Raw genomic sequence first — 16,727 nt, forward strand, 5'->3', positions numbered from 1 at the left:
AGCTTCTCCCTCTCCCACTGCCCCTCCCCCTCACATGTGCTTGCTGTCTCTCTCTCTCTCAAATAAATAAATCTTTTTTAAAAATTAAAAAAAATAATCTTCTAAGAGTTAGAATTTCACTGAAACTTGGTATATGAAATAAAACTGTAGTGACTGAGTTGTTCACTTGATGATTTTGGGCAGAGAAATCTTTTAACGTCTCTGAAATTCCATCATACACAGGCACTTTCTTGACCAACATACTAAATATAATTGTGCTTATAGCCACATTGAAAGAATTTTACATTTTAGAAAAGATCTTTCCCTTTTTTGGTAGTGTCATGAACTTACTATTTCCCTCATACTCTCCCTAAGCACTGTTTGGTGTTGAGGACAGTCAAATATTAATAATTACTTGGGTATATCTACTAGTCTCTAGTAGAGAAAAAAAGTAGACGTTGATAGAAATAAGAGAAAGAATGAATACAAAATAAGTAGAAATTTATATACCATTTTCACACTCTAAAAATTAACATTACTTTTAATTTCATTAAATATTCATTTATTCAGATTTCTAATTATGTCATAAATGTTTGTTTTTAATATATTAAGTCTTTAGTGTGTGTGTGTGTGTGTGAGTGTGTGTGTATGACATACCACAGAGATGCCTTAGGAAAATTCACATTTCTACACTTGTATGTACACATACATACATACATAAACTAATTTTTCCTGTAGGATTTCCTACAGCTTGGATTTTGCTGATGCATCCCTGTGTTTAATGTGAGTTTTCCAACTCTGTCTTTTTCAAGGTTGTTTTGGCTATTCTATGACTTTTGTGTTTCCATAGACATTTTAGAACTGGCTGGTTAATTAAAAAAAAAATCCTTCTGGGATTTTGCTTAGGAATGTGTTCAATCTATAGATCAATTTGGAGAGAATTGATAACTTAAAATATTGATATTTTTGATAAATACTGATTTTTTTGATAAAGATCGAGTCTTCCAATCTATGGGCATGGTATGTTTCTTTATTTTAAAGATCTTTAATTTCTCTCACTTCTGCTTTGTAGGTTGTAATGCAGAGTTCTGCTATATTTTTTGAAAAATTTATTCCTTTGTATTTTATGTTTTCTGATGTCACTGTAAATGGTATTGTATTTTAAAATTTTAATTTCCAACTGATTGCTGCTAGTGTATAGAATCAGTTGATATTTTTGGTAAGTTTGCTATATTCAGTTATAAACTCTAGTAGTTATTTGATAGATTATTTAGGAATTTTTGTGTATACTATCATGCTGTTGCAAATAAAGACCAATTTTCCTTTACAATTTGTATGTCTTCTAGTTCTTTTTCTTGCCTTATTGTACTAGCTAGGAACTCCAGTATAATGCTGAATGGAAGTAGTGAGAGTGAATGTTCTTGCCTTGTGTGAAACTTTAGGGGAGAAGTGTTCAGTCTTTCACTAGTAAGAATGATGTTAGTTGTGGGGTATTTTTTTTTTTAAGATTTTATTTATTTATTCATGAGAGACAACAGAGAGAGAGAGAGAGAGAGAGAGAGAGAGAGGCAGAAACACAGGCAGAGGGAGAAGCAGGCTCCATGCAGGGAGCCCAATGTGGGACTCGATCCCGGGTCTCCAGGATCATGCCCTGGGCCGAAGGCAGGCGCTAAACCACTGACCCACCCAGGCTGCCCTGTGGGGTATTTTTTTAATGTATTTTTCTTAATGTGGCAAATATACATAATATAAAATTTACCATTTTAACCACTTTTACTTGTAAAGTTCAGTGGTAGTAAGTACATTAACATTGTTTTGAAACCATCACACCGTTCATCTCCAGAACATTTTCATCTTCCCAAACTGAAAGCTTGTACCTATAAACAATACTTCCCCATTCCAAATGCCTCTCCCTCCCAGGCCCTGATAACCACCATCTGATTTTCTGTCCCTGTGAATTTGACTACTTTAGGTATCTCATATATGATGGAATCATATATTATTTAAACTTTTGTGTCTAGCTTATTTCACCTACTATATTGTCTTCAGGATTCATTTATGTTATGTGTCAGAATTCCATTACTTTTTAAGGCTGAATAATATTCCAGCATATGTATCCAGTTTTTGCCTATTCATCTGTTGATGGATGTTTGGGTTATTTCCATCATGTTTTTTTTTAAAGATTTTATTTATTTATTTGACAGAGAGCGAGTGAGCGAGAGAGCATGAGAGGGGGAGGGGCAGAGGGAGAAGCAGGCTCCTGCTGCAGGCCTCGATCCCAGGACCCCAGGATCATGACCTGAAGGCAGACGCTTAACTCACGGAGCCACCCAGGTGCCCCTATTTCTATCTTTTGATTATTGTGAATAATACTGCTATATCTGTTTGAATCCCTGCTTTCAGTTCTTTTGTGTATATACTCAGAAGTGGAAGTGGTGGATCATATGGTCATTCTGTGTTTAATTTTTTTTTTTTTTTTTAAGATTTTTAATTTATGGCTGGGAGCTGGCTGGGCTGGAGGCCAGGGGGCGGGCGCCTGCCTCGGGGAATGGGGCTGCCGGCGGCGTAGGGGCCATGCCTGTGGCTCTGGGCCCGTCCTGCGTCCGCACCTGCCCCCGGCCTCCGCACCTGCCCCCGGCCTCCGCACCTGCCCCCGGCCTCCACACCTGCCCCGGCCTCTGCGCACCTGCCCCGCTATGGGCCTGCCCCAGCCTCCGCACCTGCCTGGCTATGGGCCCACCCAGGCCTCCGCACCTGCCCCGGCCCTGCCTCTGCACCTGCCCCCGGCCTCCGCACCTGCCCCGGCCTCCGCGCCCGCCCTGCTCTGTGCCTATCCTGCTCCGCACCCTGCTCCGCAGGGTGAACCTGGCGGCTGTGGTGTGGCGCCGACTCCTCCCGAAGATGTAGGTGGGTGCTCGCCCAGGTCTTCGGGCTCTCGCTCATCTACTTCCTCAGCAGCACCTTCGAACAGAAGGAAAGAGCAGTGAGAGCTCGGAATCTCCTCCAGGTTCGAGACCACGACCAGCCCGTTCCGTGGAAGGTGCAGGTTCACCTGGGGAGCAGCAGTGGGCCCAGCAACCAGCGCTGAACTCCATGCAAGGGAAGCACCTCCTCACGGATGAGCTAGGATACATCTGTGAAAGGAAGGATTTGCTGGTGAACGGCCGCTGTAATGTCAACGTCCCCGGCACGAAGCAGTACCGCTCTGATGGCTGCTGTGGTCCTGTGAGTACTGTGTGTCCTGCTGCCTCAGCCCAGCAAGCAGCTTCTCCTGGAGCGCTTCCCACCAGGCAGCCGTGGCGTTCCAGAACCTCTTCATGGCCCTCGAAGATCACTTTGAATTGTGTCTGGCCAAATGCAGGACCTCATCCCAGAGCGTGCAGCATGAGAACACCGATAGGGACCCCATAGCCAAGCACTGCTACGAAGAGAGCCCCCCTGAGCTCTTCCCCACGTGACAAGCACGGGAGACAGACCACACACGGGCGACCAGGCGCCACAGGAGAACTTGTGGCCTGAAGCCACGCTCCAGCGTTCTCTAGCCTGCCTAGAAGAAGAGAGGAATCGTTGGAAGCTTTGGCTTTGACCACTTCTTATGCTGTACTCTTTGGCCTCACTCACCACTGGGCTCTACCCTGTGGAACTATTCCGGGAAACAGTGCATCACATTCAAGGACAAATTACAGGCGAGCCTGTGGAGCTGCTGGTGCTCTGGGGCACTTCTAGTTGCAGACTCCTCGAACCCTTCACTGTGAATTTATTTATTGGATTTCTTTGGAGTAGTGGGAACATGATAATGGTTTATATGGGAAGATGTCTTGCCTTAATAGTCAAATATATTCAAGGAAATTGTTGTTGTTTTCTTGTGGGGTTTCCTGAGTGAAGTCATCCCTTTACTCCGATAAAATGTTTGGCCTCTTTGAACATGCATGTTCTCTCAAGGTAATTGTTTTAAAAGCTCCTTCAGAAGTGGGCCCTGGACACTGTATCCTGACATCTAAAATTATCAACAACTCAAAGATACTATTCTGTTCCGGCCCTCTACCAGCCCCCCTTGCAGGTGGCACCAGCTTTCCACAGGTTTTCTGGTCATGGTATTTGAATGTGCTTGCATTACCTGCATGTGAGCATCCTCTGGACCAGAAATTCCAACTCCCTGTTCCGGAGGATTTTCTCATTTCCAATGCCACTGCTGAAATGATTGTGGTCTGCTCAGCCATGGTACCCTGGGAGCCTCCTCCCTTCTCCTGTCATGGAAACCTGCTGGTATGGCAATTCCTAGGTGAAGAGACACCTAATAACTGGCTGTAGGCAGTCATCCTTCATTGCTTTCAGCTTCGGGACACATAACAGGTTCAGACCTTCAGTTTCCTTACGACTTGTGAAGAAGAAAGCCCAAGTTTCCATTGAGGTGCTGCTGTAAGTGAGTCACTCCTACTCTCAATGGGGCGAGCCCGTGAACGCAGGGCGTGCCAGTTGCGGGTCCACGTGCTTACACCGAATCTCTCAGGCTCAATCAAGGTCAAGAGTATTTGGTCCTCTGATCAAGACATTCTGCCCCTCAAGTACTATGGCTCTTTGCTCTCAGGAGACACGGACACACAGCTCTTAACTAGAGCAAGCCCCTTACTAATCCTGGGATCAGGCCAGGTCTTTTTCATCTTTTTTTTTTTTTTTTTAAAGATTTATTTTTATTTATTTATGATAGATACACACACAGAGAGAGAGAGAGAGAGAGAGAGAGGCAGAGACACAGGAGGAGGGAGAAGCAGGCTCCATGCCGGGAGCCCAACACGGGACTCGATCCCGGGACTCCAGGATCGCGCCCTGGGCCAAAGGCAGGCGCGAAACCGCTGAGCCACCCAGGGATCCCCCATCTTTTTCATCTTTTGATTGTTCGAGCTGTTGACCTTGGAGTGGGGTACTAGTTTTACAATCCACTTTTGACATTTTTTTTCAGTAGGGTTTTTTTCTTTGGACCATGTTTCCTTCCAACATGTTTCTGCGGTATGTAGCAGTAATTCCCCATGACCTTCTCCTATTACTTCTTAAACCTCTCTTCCCAAAGGGGTTTGTCCTCCTTAAGTAAGCCTTCTCAGAGGGCTGTCTGGCAATTGTTTTTTCTTTTTTAATTTTTAAAAAAGATTTTATTTATTTATTCATGAGAGACACAGAGAGAGAGAGAGACAGAAACATAGGCAGAAGGAGAAGCAGGCTCCATGTAGGGAGCCTGACGTGGGACCTGATCCCGGGACTCCAGGCTCACGCCCTGGGCTGAAGGCAGGCACTAAACTGCTGAGCCACCTGGGGTTCCCCAATTTTTTTTTAATGTTTTTTCCCCCCAAATCTATTTAGTTTGCATTGGACTTTTTGGATTTTATGTGCATTCACAGAGCTAAATCAAACTTTGTATGTGGGGAAAAAAAAGATTTTTAGTTAATTAATTTATTAGAGACACAGAGAGGCAGAAACATAGGCAGAGGGAGAAGCAGGCTTCCTGCAGGGAGCCTGATGCTGTACTCGATCCCCGGACCCAGGCTGTGTTTAATTTTTTGAGCAACTGCCATATTGTTTTCCAAAGCAGCTACACCATTTTATATTCCCACAAGCAACACACATCTAATATTTGTTATTTTTTTCTTAAAAAAATAATAGCCATTCTAATCGGTATTGAAGTGGTATCTCAGTGTAGTTTTTATTTGTGTTTCTCAAATGATTAGTGATATTGAGCATCTTTTCATTGTAGGTTTCTTTTTGTTTTGTCCTTTATGAGTTTGAAAAGTATGCTGCTTTTCCTAGTTTGCTGAGAAATTTGATCATGAATGTGTGCTGACTTTTCTCAAACATTTTTTCAGATGTGAGGATTATATGGTTTTTATATACTGAATTTTATTTTGATATGGAGTTGTTACTTACATGCCAACTTGATTCATTTGAAGTATCTTTTTTTTTTTAGGATGGACAAAATCAAAACCAAAGCAAAAACACCATTGTAGTTCCTAAGAGCTCTTCATATTTAACAATATGTAAGGTTAATCTTTCAAGTTTCATGAAGGCTGGGATCTTTGTCTGTTTTGTTTACTACCAGATCCTGAGCACCCAGGATAGAGACTCACATGTGGTATTCAGTAACAATGTATTGATAAAGTAAATAAGGATATTAATTTTATTTGTAGTAATTTTTGACATTCAAAAGGTTAAATTTCAGGTAGCAATTTTTTCCATTATGATTTTTTTTTCTTTTATCCCCAGAAGCTTTTATATGATGGTTTTGTTATATTTTAAGCCTGGTTTTTAAAGAGTTAGCACAAAGATTACATTCAAATATACATTCAGATTTTTGTTTAGATCATGACTGTTTTCTAGATCTATAAGTGTACTGTGTTTCATGCAGCAGAATTTAAAATTTTATTAATTTTTTGCATAAATGTAATAATTTAAGATCTGTTGCCACTCACTGTATCAAGAAGTATTTCACTAAATATTTTTGCAAAAAGATTACTTTTAAATTGAATTAGTTTCTTCATCAATGACCAGATTTGTTTGGTAAATTGTATTTTCTTTTCTTTTTTTTTTTTTTTTTTTGTATTTTCATATACAAAAAACTTTCTGGTGATTCAAATGGCATAGGCTCAAAGTTGTATGGAATGGAGGAAAACCAAACAGATTTAAGACTCAGATCTTAAATCTCGAGCTGCCTATGAATACTTGTAGCTCCTGTGCAGAGAGGATGGGCACTGTGGTGGTGTGGTGGTGGTGGTGGAGGAAGCAGTGAAGATGAGGGACAGCACAAGCATGGCCTGGCTTGGCCTGCTGAGGAATGCTGGGTCTGAACTGAGCTTGAGGACTGCCAGTGACCCCAGAGCCCTGGGCTTTCTGCGAAGGAATAAGAATTTCTGTGCATATTTTGTTAAATGTGACTCGATAACTAAAGTAATCACAGTGGTTAAAAGTTTTAGCGTTGAAAATTAGATAATTAAATTATAAGGGTTAAGGTTTTAATTTCTTCAAGTAGGCCTCATTTTGTAAGATTTATGTTCTCAACTTTTTAAGAAGGTTATATTTTAAGAACACTTTCTTTAAAAGCTAAAACAAAACAAGCAAAGGAAAAAAGAGACAAAGCAAGAAACAGACTTTTAACTACTGAGAACAAACTGATATCAGAGGGGAGGTGGGTGAAGGAGTGGGTGTAATAGATGATGGGGATTAAAGGAAAGGAGGGCACTTAGCTCTATGAGTACCATGTGATGTATGGAAGTGTTGAATCATATTGTAACTAGTATTATATTGAAACTAGTATTACATTGTATGTTAACTGTACTGCAATTAAAATAAAAAAAAAAGAACATAGTATCAACATTTTTAGAGGAAATCCTGTATGATACACAGGAGAAATAAAGGTAAAGCTACAAAAAAAGTGTTAAAATTGGCAATTCTCTAGTTCTAATCTATATTATTTATTTTCAACATTGGTATTAGTTACTAATCTTTATTTTTTTTATTTTTCATTTTTTGAATTTCCTGTAGTACCTAAGACCACTTCTCTTGCTTATGGCCCAATAAATATTTACTTAATTGATTAAGTTATTTTATTCATACTGATGTCTTTTGGAAGACAAATTGAAGAATGAATAATCTGCAGATCTCGTCTTTATTTACATAATTCTCTGGGGGAAATAGCTCCTATAATGTTAACTAAATGTCATATTTCCTAATAACAGGATTTTAATAGAGAAGAGCAATATCAACATTTTATTTTTAGCTGGTTTAACACAAAAAATAAACACTCCAAAAAAATAAAAATAAACACTCCTTCCTAAAAAAGTAACATAGTCTCAAGTTTTCCAGTAGAAGAGGGTGGTTTCATTATCCCAAAGCTAATGAACAATCCTTAATCAGTACATACTTTTTAATAGTTGTTTTTTTTTTTTTTTAAGGTACAGGGAAAACGATGGTGATGGACATGTTTTATGATTATGTGGAGATGAAGAGGAAGAAACGGGTTCATTTTCATGGTTTCATGCTAGATGTTCATGAAAGTAAGTTAAATGGTCTAAAAGAAGGGATTTTTAAGTGGGTAAACACTACAAAACAGTTTTTCTCATCTTTTAAAATTTTTAATCTTTGAATCTTTTAAAAAATTAGAATTTGTTTAAAGTAAGGTTTTATTTGGTTTCATTTGTTTTGTGCTATACTGAAACAACTCATACATTTCATGATGTATTTAGAGTTGATCCTAAAGACAAATTCCCATTAACTTAACTTCCCATTAAGAGAAGTTACTATATGAAGGTCGACTATTTTGTCTTTCTACTAAGGATCAATAAGAAATGTTGGGATGCCTGAGTGGCTCAGGGGGTTAAGTATCTCCCCACAGCTCAGGTCCTGAACCCAGAGTCTTGTGATAGAGCCCTGCCTTGGGCTGGATGGTCAGCAGGGTATCCTGCTTCTCTTTCTCCCTCTGCCACCCCCCTGCCTGTGCTTGCCCACGTTCTCTCTCTCTTTCTCTCTGTGTCAAATAAATAAAATCTTAAAATTAAAAAAAAAAATGTTAAAAACTCATTTATTTCAAGAAGTTGTTCTTGATTAGGTCCTTTCCTGTGTGTCACCCTAGCATGTAGGCATTCATGTACATGTATGTATGCCTTATTGCTTTATCAGTGTTCTTAGATTATTTCATTTTTATATTACTTGTCTACCAAATATACTGTAACCTAACCAGGCCAGGAACATTGTATTTTCCTTCAAATACTTTCAGCATTTAGCATACATATAACGAGTGAAGTGAGATTGCCTAGAGATAAGGAACATCCTGATTTCATACGCTAGATATAGGATGGAATCACCTGCTCTGCCTACATCTCTAAAATCCTCAGCAGTAAGATTGATCTGTTGATCCTCTAGTTACCATCTGGTCATCTAGGCTATCACTTTGTCATCTCTGAAGTGATTGAAGGATGGGGATAGAATGACTACAAAATGTCCTCACAACCATGGGAATGTATTAAGATGCAAACAACTTATTTTGAGGTAGAAAGAATGCAACCAATTTTCAATAATCACATTTGATTTTATGTGGCACTTAAACTTACTTTTTATGTTCACACTAAGGTTTCACTTACAGATTTAAAAGATTTGTTATGGTTGTCTAAAATGTACTATTAATACAGCATTCAATTTGTGTTTAATTGCATCCATTAAAGGAATTCACCGCCTTAAAAAGAGTTTACCAAAAAGGAAGCCAGGATTCATGGCTAAATCCTATGATCCAATAGCTCCCATAGCTGAAGAAATCAGTGAAGAAGCATGTCTCTTATGTTTCGATGAGTTTCAGGTAAGGTACAGATGTTTCATAGATGTAGAATGGTATACTGAATGACATGTGAAGATTTAAATTCTGTTTCTGATTTTATCATTGTTTTATAGATTGATTTGACATGCTACCTCTTATGACTTTATTTTACTGTCTAGTCCAGGGCTTAGCAAACTATGGCCCACACAGGGCAAATCTGGCCCATCTGCTTTTGTATTACCAGTGAGAAAAGAATGATTTTTATATTTTTAAAGAGTCTTTTGAAAAAGATAAAGAAAATGCCACACAGACCATATGTGGCTTGCAAAGCCTAAAATATTTACTACTGATTCTTTTATAGGAAAAGTTTGCCTACCCCTATATCATAGTCAATGGAGTTACAGTTTGCCTATACCATGATGGAGATAATATCATTATTACAAAATAATGTCTTTAAAGATGTTTGTGGTTTTTAAAAAAATGTTATATAAAAATCAAGTGATTCACACATCTCTTTTAAGCCTCCAATTTGTGATGAAGGGAGGGAGTTGGCCCTAGTTGAGTTTTCCAAGTTTCTCCTAGTTTTAGGATTCTCTGAAACTGCACATTTAAAGTGGTAAAAAGTTATTTTCTGATCTTTATTTCTTTTATTTTAAAGATTTTATTTATTTATTCATGAAAGGCACAGAGAGAGAGAGAGAGAGACAGAGACATAGGCAGAGGGAGAAGCAGGCTCCATGCAGGGAGCTCAATGTGGGACTTGATCCTGAAACTCCGGGATCACACCCTGGACCAAAGGCAGATGCTCAACCGCTGAGCCACCCAGGCATCCCAGATCTTTATTTCTTATGAGAACAAATATGGCATGCAGGCAAATATCATGTCTTATGCCTTTTCTGTATCCCATTGCTTAATAATAATAATAATCATAATCATAATAATAGATATTCTAGGTTAAGAATTACTCCCTCCTTGTTTACTATCTTTAGTAGTTCTGAAATGTGATAGTCGATTTTTCTATAATGCTTACTATGAGAGCAATTGATTATTGGAATGAAAATAGAAAAATTCACAAGTATTGAATATAAGCTTAAAAATAGGGCTTCACACCCAGAGCTTTTGAATAATATTTCTGGAGCTGAGTGCATAAACTCCTGTGTCTGATTGCTTAGAATAAAGGCCCAGAGAACTTTCAAGGGGTAGGAAGCTAGCATTTGTTTTGTGCCTACTCCGAGGTGGGCCCTGGGTGAGTCACACATCTTATTTAAGCCTCACAAACATATTTGTGATGAAGTGAGGGAACTGTCCTAGTTGAATTATCAAGTTTCTTACAATTTTAAGATTCTCTGAAATTATGCATTTAAATTCGTAGAGAGTTATTTCTTGTTCTTCTGTGTTTAAAAACCTGGGTTGATGGGAAGATAAGATGGCCAGGTTGCATTTATCCCAAATGAGGCATGATAGGTCGCCTTTAGCAACTTGATACACTTATCTAACAATGGTCTCAATTTCTGATAGGTGAGAAAGAAGAATTTTCACCAGGAATGGTGTTACACTGAGCCATCTGGGGAGGAGGAATCTTTTTTTCTCCTTGCAGTCATATTAAGACAGCCTCACATTCACCTTTTGTATTGTAGAACTGCAAAGGTCTTCAGAAGAAAGGCTTATGGGGAAGAAATGTTCTACCCTGAAGAAGTGTTCTAAGTGCACCAATGTGTTGCAGAAAGAGAAGGGCCTTGTTTAGTTCTAAAAATAGTAATGAGTTAACAGTTATGCTGTCAACAACAAGTCAGTGATATATTAGTGAAGACCATCTCTCTTGTTTTCTCATTATGAGTCTCTTAATCACATTATCACTAAATAAAATTGAATTAACAGTTAAATTTTTTATTAAAGCATTGAAGTTAGATTTTTTTTTTTTTTTTACAAAAGTCGAACCTTTTGTAAAATGATCCATGGTATACAAAGTGTTTTTATATCTATAAAATAGCTATGCATTTAATTCTGTAAAATAGCCACCATATTCATCACATAGATGAGGCATCAGAGTTTCCTTGGTATCATATAAAAATCATTACCCTTAACTTAAAGAATGTAAATTTTAAAACAGAGAAGAGATCCGTCTGTTTCTGTGACATGAAGACATTGGCAAGACTATTTAAGAAGGTTAGGAAGTAAAAAAAAAAAAAAAAAAAAAAAAAAAAGAAGGTTAGGAAGTGATGAAAATTTGCTCATGCAAAGAGATCCTGAGAAGATTAATAGCAAGCAGGGCCAAATTACCCATTAGGTGTAGTAGGCATAGTACTTAGAGTCCATGATACTTTCAGGGCCCCATGAGAATATTTTAATTTCTTTTAAAATTTGTAGAAAAAAAACGAATATACCATAATGAATTCAGCCTGTATCTATATATATTTTATACCAACTCAGTCATCAAATACAATTTGTATATATAAACATTTTCAGAAGCATTTTTAAAAAATATTTTATTTATTTGAGAGAGAGAGAGCATGTGTGCACATGAGCTGTGGGGGCGGAGGAGGGGCAGATGGAGAGAGAGAAGCAGACTCCCTGCTGAGCACCCGGCTCAAAGCAGGGCTCAATGCAGAGCTCAATGTGGTGCTCAATCCCAGGACCCTGGGATCATGACTTGAACTGAAGTTAGATGCTTAACCAACTGAGCCACCCAGGCATCCCTCAAATGCATTTTTTTTTAAATTTTTAAAATTTATTTATGATAGTCACACAGAGAGAGAGGGGGAGAGAGAGAGAGAGAGAGAGGCAGAGACACAGGCAGAGGGAGAAGCAGGCTCCATGCACCGGGAGCCCGATGTGGGATTCAATCCCGGGTCTCCAGGATCGCGCCCTGGGCCAAAGGCAGGCGCTAGACCGCTGCGCCACCCAGGGATCCCTCAAATGCATTTTCTAATTGAGGAAGGGGCTCATGAAGGTAGAAGGTGCCTAGGACCCATGAAAATCATAATGTTGCCCTGATAGTGAGACCCTAACAGAACTATCTCTGGTTGCATTGGGCATTCTCCATTGAGTTCAGATTTCAGAATGTTGATGCATGATTGAGAAGAAGGAAACAAAAGCAACTCTCAGGATGCTCATGTTCCACATGAGTGAGTCTTGCAATAAAAGTGATTTTTCAAATTATGTATTAAGTATAAAGGCAGGCAATAAAAGTGATTTTTCAAATTATGTATTAAGTATAAAGAAGATCAAGGGGGAGACAGGACCCTCACTTGAAAGTTGCTTGCTAACAAAGAGAAAGTGGTTGTGATGGACCGGTCATCACCCACTGTGTCCAGCCAGAGTTGGTTTGATGTTCATTCATTTGTTTACTCATCCATCCCAGTTGCCTTATTTAAAGAGCCTTATCCCATACTGCAAGACCTCATGTGACCCACAGTCAAATGGACCATGTTTGGACATCTGATCTATGAGTAGCAAGCCCACAAGCTTGCCAACAACGTTGCACTTGTGTGATGTGCCCTGGGGATTGAGCCAATCATATCCTCTGTCTCGTGTCTTTGAGCTAAAAGGCACTGAAGGCACTTCCTGCACAATAATGAAACAGGAACAAAGAGACAGAGGAAATAACTGAATCCCATTAGGGGGAGGACTACAAGGCTGCTCCCTGGACAGCTGCTGAGCTCTCCAGAGCTACCTCAGCTCCTAAGCCTGTGTTTAGCTCCAGTTCCCCGCAGGTTCTATCAGTGCTGTTCACATCTTGGAGTCTCAAGTAAACCCCTTTTCTTTAGCTGAATTTCCTGTGCCTGTTTCTTGCAAACAGTCTTGATGGGGATGGATTAGTTCATGTTTTGCTCCTATCTGCTATATCAGGAGGGATTTCCCTATAGCCTGTAAAAGATAGCATAAATAGTACTGTGAGGAGATGTCACCTTCCTTCATATAAAATCCAGGACCTCCAATGGAAGGAGAATCACCTGATGAACTTAAGACCAAAGAGCAAAGAGCTGTATCTCGTAGATTGCTTTCTACTATAGGTAACAGAAAACCCAACTTAAAAAAGGCTTAAACTCTGTGTGTGTGTGTGTGTGTGTGTGTGTGTGCAAGCGCGCGCTGGGGGTGATGGAGTTAGAGGGGTGGAAATACAATAAGATAGTGTCATTCCTTTTACTCAAGCCTTTCTGCTTCCTCTCTGATCTTATCTCCTATCTTTCAGCCTTACTTACTGCAAATAATTTCCAACCCTATTTTCTTCCTGGATTAGGGAACCATAGCTTATAGTGGGTGTTATACCAAATGCTTCTTTCCCACCAGGGCTCTGAAGAACACAAATGCAGAGATGATAAAACAAGACTGAATATCAACTTGATTACTTTTATATGATCGCAAGTGTTACTAGAATGTAGTATTCTATTATGCTAGAGTTGACAACATGAGAGCCCTCTGCTTTTGAACAAAGTTGCCCTGCATGTCCTAGGATGAAAAATGTTAGTAGTTTTGCTCTTTTATATCCTCTACAATTCTCAACTTGAAGCCTGGAATTTACACTGCATGTGAGAAAAGGCCAATTATCAACATTATACCCACCATTGAGAAGAACCAGAGACAGCAGGAGTATAAGGGCAAGAATATGTCCCCTAAGGGCAGAGGTGATCACTAAGCATAACCTGCATCTCCTAGTTTCAATATCTGAACTGTCTTCTACTGGTCTTAGAAAAGCTCTTCCAGCACACCAAAACTGGATTATTTCTAGTCCAAATCTCTGTTTGCCCCTTTTTTCTAAAATTTGGGGGGGCGGGTAAAAGAATACCCCCAAAATATTGCTGCAGCAGCACTGATTCCCAACATCCACACAACTTAGAACAAACAAGCAGAGCCTTCCCACTGAACTTTCTGCCTGGGGCAGTCTCCCCCAGAGACCCCAAAGAGTCTCTCACGTCTTCAGATCTCTGCTCAGTTATTGCCTTAACAAGGCCTATTCTTATAAAATTGTGATTTGTCATTAATCAATATCCCTTACTGTCCTTTTAAAAACCATTAAAACAACATCACCCTCTGCATATATATATATTATTTATTATATTTACTGTTTATTATATATATTCCTCCATAAGAATGTAAACTTGAAGGCAGGAATCTTTATTTTGCTCACTGATGTATCTCAAATGTCTAGAACAGTGTTTGAGGATGAGCGAATGAATAATAGTGAGTGAAAGAATGAATGGATAGAACTTAATACCAAACGATATATACTGAGGCAGTCTCCCAACTAAGACCCATTTCCCTTAATTAACAACCCACCATTTTTTTTGCCAACATTCTGAATTAACATTTTTTGTTTAACTTAATAGATGAAAAATGGTATGTCATTGTTTGAATGTGTATTCCTTAAGTAATACTGTTTGTTTACTATGTTTACTAGCTAGTAAAATCCATCTTTTATTTTATTTATTTATTTTTAAAGATTTTATTTATTTATTCATGAAAGGCACAGAGAGAAAGTAGAGACATAGGCAGAGGGAGAAGCAAACTCCCTGCATGGAGCCCGATATGGGACTCAATCCCGAAAACCCGGGATCATGCCCTGAGCCGAAGGCAGATGCTCAACCACTGAGCCACCCAGGTGTCCCCAAATCCATCTTTTATGTACTATCTGTTTTAGATAATGCCATTTATTGGAATGCTTACATTCCATCTATTATGTATATTCGGTAATAACATTAGTTACTGTTTATTGAGTACTGTGTGCCTATGTTCTTAACTACTGTACTATATGCTATGTACCATTCCATCTACAGCTAAAATTCTATTCAGCTACATATAAATAATATACAATTAAACTAGCATATATATACCATACACAGATAATAATCATAGCTAACTACTTTCTTATTTTACTATAAGAATTTACTATAAGGATCATAACAATTTTTCAAGATAGATAATTATTACTACTTTCATTGTATTGAAGAAATAAGGGTCAGAGAAGTTAAGTAACTTGTGCAGGGTTACACAGCTAGTAACTTAGTTTGAATTGATCATTGGTGCTCTAATTCACTAGTAGTAACAGCTATGCTATATATTCTCTTTGGTATATGATGTCTTGTGTCATGTGGCTCTGGAGCTGAATAGGCTTTTAGTAGATATTTTAAATGATAGAATCTAAAAATTATCCTTAAGCCTATTAATCCTGGTGCAATACATTGCTGATACCCTACAGAATAATTTTTTAGGCATTTTATTCTTAACAATCATGTCTGCAATCACCACCTCACTTTTAAAATTGAATCCTATTAGTAGTCTTGATTTTTAACTAGTTATTATTGGCCTTTAGGTGATGTTAATTAATATAATATTTATCTTACTAGGGAGCTGAATGAGAATTATTGCTGCTTAAAAACAAGAACATATGTACTCTTGAATTTGGGGAATTTTAAAATTATGTTTTGGTAGCATTCAGAATACATTTGCAGAATGTATTCCTTGTTAGCTTGGTCATCTTTCCTAAGTATGGCATTTCAGTTTTGCCTGTTGTGTCAAACATACTGTAATTTTGTTTGAGAAATTTGTCTTGGTAGATTGTTTTATGCTGAAATAAAAGAGTAGCTTTTCCTCAAAGTTTTCTTTAGGGTTTCATTATGTTGACTTTGAATATTTATGTTTTTTGTTGAATCATCTATGATTCTGAAGAATAATACTAAAGGAAACTGATTTTTTTAAAAAAATGTTATTTCTTCCTGTCGCTTTTAGGGACACTGGATAGATGTTTTACTAATATGGTCTAAAAAAAAAATTCTGATGAGCAAAATATCATGCAAAATTCTCCTCCATAAGCTATCAATATCATTTAAAAAATAGTTTTGACCGTTTTTGTAAAACAGGAAAGCTATTAAAAACTGCTAATAAAAAATAGGTGCTTATTTTTGTGCTAATACTAATTACTGATAATGCATGCTTATGTTTGTCACTCATTACATGGCACTGTACCAATCAGTGTGTGACTGAGACTCGAGCACTTACATATGTAAATTAACCATTAGATTTTTTTTTTTTCTTTTTTACTTAAGTGAGTCATAATGGAAAGCAACTCTAGGTCATAAAAAATCTTTTCTCTTTAATGCTAATGAAATGTCTCCCCTCTCTATATTAGCAGACTACCCTTATTGGTAATCTGTAGCCTTCTCTTTTGTTCCTGGTGGTAATGAAATGCTGGATGCTGAAAAAGCCCACTCTCCAAGAATGTGTGGCCAATTGTCTTCTGTTCACTTATACTGTAAAATTACTGTTCCCCAGCAAAGCTGAACAAGTGCAGGGACAAGATCAAAAGAGTACACATTGGCACCCGGCTACCCCAAGTGACTCCTGCTTTATTAATTAGCCATAGCTTCTCCAAGTTAATTTACTCTGATAGAGCAAAAGCATTTTGTAATACAAAAACAACAATTTATGACCCAACCACAAGTCTTTATTTTTTGCTTTT

At 38.3% G+C, this 16,727-nt stretch overlaps 1 protein-coding gene and 1 pseudogene across 2 annotated transcripts in view; both read left to right on the plus strand.

Annotated features, from left to right (window-relative positions):
* Positions 1-16,727, plus strand: part of AFG1L (AFG1 like ATPase) — a 202,207-nt gene that overhangs the window by 63,160 nt on the left and 122,320 nt on the right. For both annotated transcript variants that reach the window (XR_005368108.1, XM_038554878.1), the window contains exons 4-5: positions 7,917-8,018; positions 9,183-9,313. Coding sequence is in view for 1 of the 2 variants with exons in the window: in XM_038554878.1 (XP_038410806.1) it covers positions 7,917-8,018; positions 9,183-9,313 (233 nt within the window). In the remaining variant the exon portion in view is untranslated. The remainder of the gene's footprint in view (positions 1-7,916; positions 8,019-9,182; positions 9,314-16,727) is intronic.
* Positions 2,554-4,396, plus strand: LOC111098202 (annotated as a pseudogene).

The sequence above is a fragment of the Canis lupus genome, chromosome 12, assembly GCF_011100685.1.
Source record: "Canis lupus familiaris isolate Mischka breed German Shepherd chromosome 12, alternate assembly UU_Cfam_GSD_1.0, whole genome shotgun sequence".
Classification (NCBI taxonomy): domain Eukaryota; kingdom Metazoa; phylum Chordata; class Mammalia; order Carnivora; family Canidae; genus Canis; species Canis lupus.